Below are 11,750 nucleotides of genomic sequence, written 5' to 3' on the forward strand. Positions count from 1 at the left end.
TAAACCAATCGGATCTCACTGCACATGATTCTTCAAAACAAAACCATGCTTTTCACGTCCAAGTGATTTTCATTTTGGTTTTTTCGTCCCGAGGCAGGTTGAATCCAGTTTTCAAAATGGCAAGACGACCCGAACACTTGGCCCCTCCAGAAATCGTAATGACAGCTTGATTTTTTTATTAATTAATAATATTATAATATAATACATTTATTAATTTATCCGAATTTATCAAACATTCTTTTTTTTCAATTTCAGTTCTACGGAGTGGATGAATCAAGAAAATACACGTCAAAGTAAAATCTTTTAATTTATACATGCGAGTCAGAGTAATGGATAATTTTAAATTTCAGTTCCCGAATGATTGAAATCCAGTTGACGATGTCGGAACGAGCGGTCGAACTTCTAGCCCTTCCGGAGGACGAGCACCTCCACCTTTTGGATTTGGGCTGTGGATCTGGCTTGAGTGGCTCCATCCTCGAGGATCAAGGACACACTTGGGTCGGAGTCGACATTTCAAAAGCAATGCTTGGTAATTTATTATCAATAAAAATAAATATTTCTCTGAAAAGCTAAAAAATATTTATAGATGTTGCCCGAGAGCGAGAAATGGAAGGTGATTTGATTCTCGGTGACCTTGGCCAGGGTCTTCCATTCAGAGCTGGAGCTTTTGATGGAGCCATCAGCATTAGTGCCCTTCAGTGGCTCTGCAACGCTGACAAAGCTGGACACAAACCCTCTAAAAGACTGCTTGCATTTTTCTCGTCACTCTATGCCTGCCTGGTAAGTATAAATTGTCATAAGATTTCTACTAAAAAGTTTTAAAAATTACTCTTACAAGATAAATATTCCTGTATAACTTTATTATCAAATTTGCATGTTTTCTTCCAGAGACGAGGCGCAAAGGCAGTTCTTCAGTTCTATCCGGAGAACAACCAGCAAACAGAACTTGTCATGGCACAAGCCACAAGGGCAGGTTTTTTCGGTGGCCTGGTCATCGACTATCCCCACTCGACAAAAGCTAAAAAAGTATTTCTGGTTTTAATGACTGGAGGCGCCCAATCTTTGCCCAAAGCCCTTGGAACAGGAGTTGGAGAGCAGGAGGAGGATCAAGTTTCATATTCAAGCGAAAGGTGATTATCATTTTTAATCAATAATTTAATATTTTACATTATTTAAAACAAATTTAAGCAACAAAACTGTTTCCTTTCCTTCCAGGGAGCGTGGCAAACGTCAAAGAGTCCAGCGGGGAAAGAGCGTAAAACATTCCAGGGACTGGGTTAATGAAAAAAAGGAACGTCGCAGACGTCAAGGAAAATCGACTGCCAACGATTCAAAATACACGGCTCGGAGGCGGTGTGGAAAGTTCTAACTGCTTTATCGGAACTGCTGGGGCGGTGCTCCAAACATGTTGCCGCTGAGTTTCGAAGCAGTGCGGGAAGGCGCAAAGCCCAGCAACTTTTGGATGTTCTGTAAAATATAAATGCTTTAATATAAAATTACCGAATTTGATTATAAAAAAATAAATTCCTTAACATTTTATGAAAAATAAATATAATCTTAATGATCTTACCTGTCGAATAGACATGGTACAAAGAATGTAAATAAATATAAATGAGCAATCAGTGTAGTCATCTCCGGAGAGGTTTCTGTGGCTGAGCCCCTGAAGCCAAGTAATCGGAACAAATGGCAGCTTTGCAACAACTCTGCCATCGAATCTATAAAACAAATTACAACTTAATTTGAGAAACATTTCGAATCTTTCCTTATCTTACACAGAGTTGAACATGCTCAGAAGAGCCGTGAAAGCAAAACCGATGAAGAGCACAGACTTCATTTTAACAAGAGACAAATCACGGTTGTTGTTTTTCAACTTCTCCTCGTCCCTTTCGATTTTCTTTTTTTGCTGCTTGTCGATCGATTCTCCGTGAGCCTCCTTGCGCTTCTCCACTGATATAACAAACAAATCAATACAAATTAGTCGCAAATCAAAATGATGTATAACATACATTTCTTGCTCTGTCTTTCAACCTCAGTCTTCAGCTTTTGGTACTTCTCAGTTCTGTACACCATGTACCAAGTGAGACCTAGATATAAACAAATTAATGATCGGTTCATCTGACCAATTATTCGCAATTATTATTAGCACTTGCCTTCACCAAGAAGTGCAGTGAAAATGGAAATAAAGACAATCAGAATCGTGTCCTCCCACATTGTGACGTTGCTTGCTTGGAAATTCAATCAAAAATTCACCGTAATAAAGAATTTTCCAGAGGTTTGGCTCCAAAAATCTGAAATTTGTTGATTATAATTAATTATCTAACGTAAAGCATCTTAATTACATTGATTTAAATAATTTTCAGAAGAAAAACATTTACCTGACGACCGGACCGGATCGAACTACAAAAGCAGATCAGATTTATTTATAAACCGGTATGAAACCGCTGGACAAACCGGTTTTTGTTCAAAAACTTACATTTAGAATGTCAATGTAAATAGAAACCGGTTATATTTTCCGGTTCTTCTTAAAAAATAATCGTAGCCCCTCCCATTTTCCTTTCATCTGGTCTAGCTGCTGCTGCGACTGCGGTCTGCGATTTTGCGTGTTCTCCGAATGAGAAAAGAAAAGGACCACATCCTATACAGTCGGACGGAGCACGTTGAACTATTTCGCAAATTAGACTATTTAACTTTGCCGCAGTCCGCACAAATTTCTGAAAACAAAGCCCTTCATCATAAATTCCAGTGCTCGTCTCTTTGTCGGCATTTTCACAAGAGACTCGAAACTTAGCCCATTTATGTAATTTGAACTCTGAATCCGGTCATATAAAAAACTGGTTCCACTCCAAACTCCGCATCACGCTTGATTTTGCAACAAGTCGGCGCTTATATCAAGGTCTTCTGCTTCATTTACGTGCCGCAAAAACTGTTGTGTAGCAGCTCTCGACGCACAATGCGCGGAATCATCAGCGGACTTGGCGCCGCCGGAGGAGCCCTGCTTCTTTATTCAGCGTTTAAGGACAAGAAAAGGGTCGCTGCGTCGTGGACGGTGCCCCATGTCGCGCCAGAGGAGTACCATCCCAAATGGGACTCAAATTGGGACAGGTTGAGATGCAGTTTATTTTATTAATTTAAACTAAAATAATAATTTTTTTTAATCAGGAGAGATCCCAAAAGTTTGGTGAAACCGATCAAGGGCAAGGATGGAAAGTACGACGTCCCTGAAGAGAACACAGGCTCTGCCAAGGCTACCGTCGTCAGACACATCCTCCTCATCAGACACGGACAGTACAACATGTCAGGAAAAATGGACAAAGAAAGAACCCTCACTGAAATTGGTATAAAATTAATAGGAGTTTGAAATTTTTGAGTAATAATTTTAAATCTCCAGGTCAGCAGCAGGCAGATCTGACAGGCCGCAGACTGGCAGAGCTGGCTCTGCCGTACTCGAGTTTGATCAGGTCGACAATGACGAGGGCCATCGAAACCGCCAACATCATCAGCAAGCATTTGCACAAAGACATTCCCAGCGAGACTTGCCCGCTTCTTCATGAAGGAGCCCCCGTTCCTCCAGAGCCCCCTGTCGGGCACTGGAGACCAGAACAGCACGTAAGTTGATTTAAATTTTGATTGAATTGCTGAATCCGGGGAAATTTAGCGACAAATAAATCTAACTTTGTAATGTGCCGTTCTATTAAGGAATTGAATTAAAATTTATTAAAGTGGCTTGTTTGCCAACAGCAGTTCTTTGAGGATGGAGCGAGGATCGAAGCCGCCTTTCGTAAGCATTTTCACAGAGCAGATCCAGGACAGGAACATGATTCGTATGATGTGCTAGTCTGTCATGCAAATGTGATCCGGTACTTTGTGTGCAGGTATTTATTGCAAGAGTCTATTTTAGTAAAGATTGCAAAACAATCATCACCCTAATATATCTTAAGATTTTGATTAGATAATATTTTTTCAAGTTTTGTCTTCAGCTACATTATTTTATTGATATTTTTAGAGCCCTTCAGTTCCCTCCAGAAGCTTGGTTGCGCTTCTCACTGCAGCATGGTTCCATCACCTGGCTAAGTGTTCAGCCAAGTGGCCGAGTTACCCTGAGGGCTCTGGGAGACACAGGTCACATGCCGCCCAATCTGTTGACTTCGAGTTGACCTTTGAAAGTAAATACCTCGCTGTGATCGAACATGTGACCAGACGCCAGCTTTGTTATCTCTACTAAAATTACTCTTTCTCCTTTGTCTTTACTCACTAATTTAAATTGTTGATTTGGTTTATAGGTTGTGAAATTGAAGTCAGTACATAAATTTTTTTGTCCTCGGAAAAGGGAGGAATTTTATTTGAGTGCTTTGACATTTCGATATGGAAGTTTTAATTTGACGTTAATAGTCTTACAACGTAGAGGGAACAAAATTGCTAATTACTATTGTAAAACAGGTTATACACCTAATGTGCAGCAACTTTTGTTTCAAAATACACGCATTTCCACATAATGAAAGCAAAAAACTCTATATATTTTTAGCATTCGTTACTCTTACTGAAAATGATTTGTTTCGTAAGCTCATCAGTTTGTTTGTTTATCAATCCACCTTGGTTGAGATAAGAAATAAACTAAAATCACAAAGAATGTGGCGCAATATGTTTGATTTTTTGCATAAAGATCGACCAGAGTGGCCTTTGATCCGGCGGCAGAGGGATAGATTGTAGTGTAATATATGAGAAAGAAGCCTTGATTTGTTTCGGTTTATCTAGAAGTCGTTGACACCAAGGTCATCATCGTCCTCGTCATCATCCTCTCCTGGTTCTCCAAGTGCATGCACAAACTCTGGAAAGTGGGAAATTTATCTTAAATCAAGTAAAAGAAAGTGCATGTTTCAGCATAACATTAAATATTCAAGTTACCATAAAAATCAATTCTTCCGTCACCATCTACGTCTACCTCTTTGATCATGTCCTCGACTGAAAAATAAGATAATAATTATTTTATTTATTTTGGCGTCTGCTTATTTCGGAGAAGGAATTTTTGTTAGGGTGATATTTGAAAGTACTTCAGCAAAAGTTTGAGCATCACAACTCAATGAATCATAATTGTAGTGCTGTTGTTTGAGCTGTCTGATTGGGTATAAGAAAAATTGCACCCAATAAAATGCTCCGCAAAAATCAGAGTTTGCCCTGATTGATGCACTAAAAAAGACTCACTTTCTTCCTCACTCAGATCCTCTCCCAAACATTGCAAAACTGCTCGCAGATCTGAAGCACTAATGTACCCTCTGTTGTGCTTGTCAAACACCTGAAATATTTTAGTATATAATATTAATTATTTAACCTGAAACTCGGTGAAAAAAAAAATTTAATCTTCCAGGCTATAACTGCTTTTAAATTTTTAAAATATCAACAAAAATTTCTTTTCTAAATGATAAAAAATTGTAAAAAAAAAAATATAATAATAATAATAACAATATAATTCAACCACAGATGGGATCCATTTAAATTTTGCAGATTTTTTCTAAAGTTACTATATTTTATAATTAAAATTTTCAAATAACCATACCCTAAAGGCATCTCGCAGCTCTTTTTCCTCTTGGTCTTTTGTTGGTGTTCCCACATCTTCTTGGTCATTCATATTTGAAACGATTTCAACAAACTCGTCAAAGCTGAACTTGCCGTCGCCTGCAATAATAAATTATGATTTCACAAAACAGGAATCATTCATATATGTCATTTTCGCATTAAGCTAATTCATCTGGAAAAACGCGTCTCTCTCAACTGCTTCAGCAGACACATATTTTTTTTTCATTCGCAAGCATTCAGTGGTGCGCGAGCATTCTCATTTTATAGGGTTGCTAAAGAGAACGGCGGCGGCGGCCCAATCTAGATCATCCCACGCACCCGCGCGCTCATTTCCACTGCTTTTTATGGCTTTAATTCGGCCGTATATTCGAGCGCCGTGTTTGCACAGCGACGATCGATGCGGCGCCGAAATAAGTTTGACGCCGTCGCGGATTATTCTCTCTCGACCGAGTCTCTCTTTTTCAAAGGATGCAGCAGCAGCCAATTTTATATAGAAATATATGTGTCTCTGTGAGAGAGTGGCTGGAAAAGAGAGTGTGAGCGTTGGAAAAAGGCGTGGGTGTTGGAAAAGAGCAGAGACTCGGCAAAGAAACTCCTGCTGGGAGCAGAGAGAGAATGCAGATGCGGGATGTTCAACAATGAGAGCCGCGCAATCACCATTCCCATTCACTGGAATTCGCCCACGGCAATTTCTGCCACATTCATATTCAACCCCCTTGTGGAATTAAGCGAGACTTTCTTGCCTCCGACCTTTCGCTAAAGTCTTGAGCAAAAGATTTCAATAAAATGCATACGATTTGTAATTTTCAAATTTAAATTCTATTTTGGTATTTAAAACTATTTGATTCAGAAAAAGAATATTTTATCTTTCATTGAAACACTGCTATGAAAGTGTGTGGCTTTACAACTTCTTTGTTTGTAAAATTGTGAATTTAAGTATCCAAGAAGAGATAATTAAAATTGTTTCTGAAATCTGATCCTAATTTTCTTGATTTTTACAATTAGATTAATGGGTTATAGCTCATTATAAGATTGGATGATTATACAAATCAAGAAAGCTAGAGCCTGTTTAGATAAAATTTTATTTGTTAAGTAATCTAAACGTAAGTACGAACGTTACAATTTTGATTATTCCACAATTAATTTTAGAAATATAAATTTGACTTTTCGCCAATTCCCTAATTTTAATAAAAAAAAGAAGAAAAAACAGAACTATTTGTTTATTAAATTTATTCCCCAGCCCAAAATAATTTAAGAATTTAATAAAAATAAGTTCTTCAACTTTATTTGAAAAAAAAAAATTGAAACTTTTACTTCAATAATCAATATGTAATACAAATTTACATACAAATAACGGAAAATTTAAATTTTGGACCAAGAAAAATCTATAGAAAAACTTTTATACTTCCAGTATTGTATTCTTTTTTTAATCAGATTCCGAGTTCTGAACAATAAAATTTAATTGAATGAAGGCACTGAGAATTCCACATTCAAGTCTTTCTGCTTAGTAATTGCATGTATACTTGACCAGAATACGAAGGAGTCTCTCACCATTGATGTCGACCTCTCTGAGCATTTGTTGCAGCTCCCTCTCGCACGCAAACTGCCCGAGCGACCTCATCACGCGGCCCAGCTCCTCCTGCGTGATGCTGCCGTCGCCGTCTTTGTCAAAGAGACGAAAGGCGTCGCGAAACTCTGCGGAAACAAAACTGTTAACTTTGCGGCGGCTTTGTATTTTATGTCTTTGCACTCGGCTAGACAATGACATTATTGTCGACGGTGAAAAGCTTTTCGTGAGTAGTTTTACAAAAGTTTCCAAACCTTTGAGCTGGGCTTTGCTCACTCTGCGTCCCCTACGCTCGACAACCGCCAACCGTTCTTGCTCCGAGGGCTCTTGATCGTCCTCCTGGGGCAGGTACATCTCCGCCGGTGGATCTGTGGGAGGTGTCACGTGCACAGTTTCGCCAACTTCTTGCTCGCCACCCCTCTGCCGCGTCTATTTACAACAATTGGAAAGAAGATAAAGTCGCAAGAAATAATCATCAAAAAGGAACTGACAATTTTCAGAAAATTAAATTCCTGATCAGTTGAAAATCATTTATAAGAGCTTTCATTGTTTCTAAAAAAAAGCAGGGGAACTTCCACATCGGTAATTGTGCTTTTTTTTTAGTAAGAATTAAGGTTGAAATTTGATTTCTTTTGTTAGTCATTTTTGGGAAAATAACATACAAAAATCAATGAATAAATTTTAAAATATGTCAAGTTTTAAATCTTATCAGAATTGATAAACTATAGTGAATGTAATAAAATTTTCTATAAATTTTTAAAGTTAGTTTGAATAATAGAGGTTGTTCGTTTTTATTGATCCTAATTGTGGCGAATGGCATTGCCTGTAAATTGCATTTAAAATAACCTTTCTCAATCTGCATAAACGAAGTTGGTGCCTGCTGAGAGCAATTTCTCACTAGCGCAAAGTTTCCATTCCAGAGAATGAGCTTTGAAAAATTCAGCACTGCGCGGCTTGATGGCACGTCGTAAAATACAATTAGGTGCTCTTCTCCGAGAAGCAAACCCCCTATCGCGTTAGCGAAATGTGCCTCCGTGGACGTAAAAGTGACACAGGGATTTCGCCAGCCGCGCCAGATAACCCTGCGAGCCAATTTGCTGAGCATTTTTATTCAAATCCACGCCTGCTGTGCCAATAAAACGTTAACTGCCGCGCTGCGCGTGTATATATAGTTCTTTATTTAGATAGGGCGCCTGCGAGGCTCTCTGCGTATGCAACCCGCATCGCAAGCGTGCTCTCCAAGTTGCCTAGCAACAAATCTGCTGTGGTCCCTTTTCTTCGTGTATCTTCTGGGAAAGTAGCATTATTCTTCATGCGACCTGTCACGTTGGTCGGCTGCGAAATCAATGTGTGTGATGCACGCACATGACGACGGAGAAAAGGGTGCGGGAAAACTCGAACCACGCGCCGAGTGGTCATTAATTCTAATAAAAGAGTTGCAAGGGGTGTAATTACTTTTTGATTAAAGCCCTGGAATTGGGAAAGTGGTCGCTACACACGATTTTTTGGGTGGAATAAAAGCTTTCGTGGTTCGTTTTAAAGTGATTTTAAAAGCAGGAATTAATTACACGTTGAAAGAAAACACATTTATTGATTAATTTCATTTCCATCTCAGTCTTGGTGTGATTTAATATAACCAAAGCTGAGAGAAAAAAAAACATTTTAACCCTTAATGTTCCCTCAGCAGAAATCTAAAAAATAAAAAAGTAACTATCCTAATCAAATGTATGAAAACTATGATAATTTTAACCCCGAGGTGATTTGGCTTTCTTTAAGAATTTTAGCGTATATTTTAGAGCTGATTTCTGCAGTGGGAATAGGGTCAATTTAAGCAAAATTTAGGCCTAGCAAGTATAGATAAACAATATTAAATAATCCAACATTTCAACAGTTGTTATTTACTAAATCATACCATCTTCATTTTTCTGTAAATAATTTAAAATAAATTCAATACAAGCAAAATATTGGCAATATTTAAAACTTAAATATAATTGTCTTATATTTGAAATCCATGAAGTCAGAGCTTTCTTTCTTTTTGAGGAATAAATGACATAATCTCACCATTAGCTCCCTCAGTGAATTCGTGAGCGGCGAGAGGTTATTGAGGAAATTCAGGATTTTGCCTTCCAACGTAGCTGCGTGTTTGCACAACGGGGGATGAAAGTGGACGGTGGGTCGTCCGTCGAAGCAACACTGAGGCAGCTGCGGATTCTCAGTCGCTGCTCCTTCGGGGCCCTTGCAGCTTGCCGTTCCCGTGGGGCCGTGTTTGCAGCAGCCATTGGTGCTCGGCACCGGTGACGTCACTGGCGAACACGCGCACCAGCTCGTGCAACCCCGACAATCCACCCACACGGGGTGAGCGGAGAGGAATTCAATATTTTGCAAAACCGACATTGCCACACCGAGAGAGCGAGATGTCCCTCGGCGCGAAAAGATAAATTCAAGTCGTAATCTCAGAGTAATCTAGCGCATTTCGCAAGTCCTGTGGGAGAGGTTAACATAGGATGAACACATTTGCCATTAAATTGCCCATCAACCAAAGGGAAGATTGTTTCGAAATGCTTTGAAAGCATCAGAGTAGCTACTTTTTTGCTGCTCACAAAGATACTTTTACACTTTTCAGTTTCCAATTTCAAACACAATTTCTGAATTGACTAGTTTGATAGCAAAATTGTTTAAATAATAAATCCACTCCTTCATCTAAGCAAGCTTCAAAGTAAGTACGCAGCTCGCAAAGCAACAGTAAAGAGCAATTAAAGGTGGATCCAAGGTGGATCTAAGTTTCAATTTGCAACAGTGAAATAAAATAAAATACAATGGTCTTGAATTAATCAAAAACTAAAGATTAAACAAGTTTAATTTTCAATAATACTAAGAGCTATTAGTTCCATTGTTGATCCAATAGAGCTGTAGCAGCTCTTCCACAGAGATATAATTGTTTGACTTTTTAGTAGAGAATCTACTGCTCCAATATGGCAGTGTAGTACTTTAAGATTCTCAGTTTGTTAAAAATATTCATTGCTTAAAATATATAATTTTTAAACGCTTAAATTTATAAATCAATAAAGGCATTAGATATTGTCGACCTTGTATAATGTTTGACAATTTATTGTATTGATTGTATTGATACATAAAACGTATATCATAAACTATGAATAAAGCGGAATAAAGCATAAATATTTTTTATTTTTGCAAGTTGTGCTGCCGTTTTGTCCAACAATTCCTTGCTTTTAAAATAAATTGTTTCATCATTTGAATGTAAACAATGTGATTTAATAATTTGGACAAATAATTGACAACAACAATAATAATAATAATAAAATAAATATAGTTATGCTATATCCTATATGTACATTAATTTGCATTTAATGTTAAAATTGAACATTTAAGCAAAAGGCAAAAATGAAATAGAGCATTAAAAATTTAAAACGGATTAATAGCATGTGATGTAATGTATGTGATGTATGCCTGAACTTACGTAACACGCTGGAAAAAGTATTATTTAATTGCTGTTTATTTGTCTACATGGTTACAATCAATCATCGTTTAAATTCAATTATTGAAAACCATTTTTTAAGAGATAAGGAAATTACTGGAAAAAGAGGCACTGCCAATAGAAAGAATTTTGCTGAAACTGAAAAAGTTGGTACGCGTTATATAAAAATTATTTTAGACATTTTATCTTGTGCTCACAATCAAAGGCATCAATCATTTGTGATTTTCCTACACCCCATTATCATCAATCATTCCCTCAACGTTTCACATATCTATGTATTCCATGGTGCTTTATGTATTGGAGTAAAGAGTCGGTGCTTTCATATAATCATCCCTTGAAAGAGAGGACGGCGCGTCATTGGGGCATTGATTGGTGCTCATCAATAAGCAACAGCGGTTGAAAATCAATCAATTTAATCGATTATTCTGCGATAGAGGAAGTATCAGCCCTTATCTCTCTGATTTCGCTATCAAAAAGCAAACAAGATTGTTGTCCAGCGCGGGGTTTAAAAGATAATTTTAATTTGTTATGAGTGTTTGACAGGAAATCATTCGGTTATAAAACAATGTCTCAAAACGATATAGATTTGTCAAACTAAATTCCGAAACTTTTGATTGCTCAATAAGTAAATTTACTGAAATAAAGAGACTTGGCTGCACTTACCTTGCTATTCAAGATTCGATCCATCTCTCACAGGAGAACAATGGACTGGCTGTCTATTTCAGTCAAAAGTTAAAGCATACAAGCCAATCCCGGAGCGCCACAACTCTTCTTGGCGCCTGTTTATCAATTTAATAGTTGACAGGCTTCAAGGTAGAGTTCACCGCTGGAAAAATGCTCCAAGATGTTTCAGCCCAGCCTGAATAGATGTCGGCACCAAAAAAGCTAAAGACGCTGTTTTAATATCATTACTTTAATTTTATGTATCAAGTAAAAATGTTGATGAATAAAATGACGGAAAAGCGTGGTGCTCATCCAACCAGAATAATTAGACCTTGCAAAATCTTCGTTTTTGTCAAGTAGATAAAAATTGGCAAATGCATTCAATCCGAAAAAAAAGAAAGTATCAAAATGTGAATAAATAGAGCTAGGTTGCCATCAATTTCGCGCCTTTGA

At 37.7% G+C, this 11,750-nt stretch overlaps 4 protein-coding genes across 5 annotated transcripts; 2 read left to right on the forward strand and 2 right to left on the reverse strand.

Annotated features, from left to right (window-relative positions):
* Positions 1 to 12: 12 nt before the first annotated feature.
* LOC132203770 (probable 18S rRNA (guanine-N(7))-methyltransferase) lies at positions 13 to 1,507 on the forward strand. The gene is made up of 6 exons (XM_059631782.1): positions 13 to 155; positions 256 to 293; positions 351 to 529; positions 587 to 780; positions 889 to 1,130; positions 1,216 to 1,507. The coding sequence occupies exons 1-6, from the start codon at positions 117 to 119 to the stop codon at positions 1,367 to 1,369; spliced, it is 846 nt and encodes a 281-aa protein (XP_059487765.1). The 5' UTR covers positions 13 to 116; the 3' UTR covers positions 1,370 to 1,507.
* Positions 1,141 to 2,532, reverse strand: LOC132203773 (calcium load-activated calcium channel). Its single transcript, XM_059631787.1, has 6 exons — positions 2,376 to 2,532; positions 2,151 to 2,288; positions 2,007 to 2,084; positions 1,773 to 1,947; positions 1,571 to 1,715; positions 1,141 to 1,467 (listed from the first exon to the last, which is right to left on the reverse strand). The coding sequence occupies exons 2-6, from the start codon at positions 2,209 to 2,211 to the stop codon at positions 1,375 to 1,377; spliced, it is 552 nt and encodes a 183-aa protein (XP_059487770.1). The 5' UTR covers positions 2,212 to 2,288; positions 2,376 to 2,532; the 3' UTR covers positions 1,141 to 1,374.
* A 16-nt stretch (positions 2,533 to 2,548) lies between these two features.
* On the forward strand, positions 2,549 to 4,627 carry LOC132203771 (serine/threonine-protein phosphatase PGAM5, mitochondrial). 2 transcript variants are annotated; one of them, XM_059631783.1, is made up of 5 exons: positions 2,549 to 3,102; positions 3,160 to 3,335; positions 3,389 to 3,606; positions 3,739 to 3,872; positions 4,004 to 4,627. In XM_059631783.1, the coding sequence occupies exons 1-5, from the start codon at positions 2,951 to 2,953 to the stop codon at positions 4,152 to 4,154; spliced, it is 831 nt and encodes a 276-aa protein (XP_059487766.1). In that variant the 5' UTR covers positions 2,549 to 2,950; the 3' UTR covers positions 4,155 to 4,627. The 2 variants fall into 2 exon arrangements, with proteins under 2 accessions (XP_059487766.1, XP_059487767.1); XM_059631784.1 differs by having other exon boundaries at positions 3,742 to 3,872.
* LOC132203772 (neo-calmodulin-like) lies at positions 4,304 to 11,414 on the reverse strand. Its single transcript, XM_059631786.1, has 7 exons — positions 11,298 to 11,414; positions 7,393 to 7,567; positions 7,123 to 7,266; positions 5,552 to 5,670; positions 5,200 to 5,290; positions 4,903 to 4,959; positions 4,304 to 4,825 (listed from the first exon to the last, which is right to left on the reverse strand). Exons 1-7 carry the CDS (start codon positions 11,319 to 11,321, stop codon positions 4,749 to 4,751), a joined length of 687 nt encoding a protein of 228 aa, XP_059487769.1. The 5' UTR covers positions 11,322 to 11,414; the 3' UTR covers positions 4,304 to 4,748.
* Positions 11,415 to 11,750: the final 336 nt, after the last annotated feature.

Source organism: Neocloeon triangulifer, unplaced genomic scaffold, assembly GCF_031216515.1.
Source record: "Neocloeon triangulifer isolate White Clay Creek 2 clone unplaced genomic scaffold, ASM3121651v1 ptg000017l, whole genome shotgun sequence".
Taxonomy (NCBI): Eukaryota; Metazoa; Arthropoda; class Insecta; order Ephemeroptera; family Baetidae; genus Neocloeon; species Neocloeon triangulifer.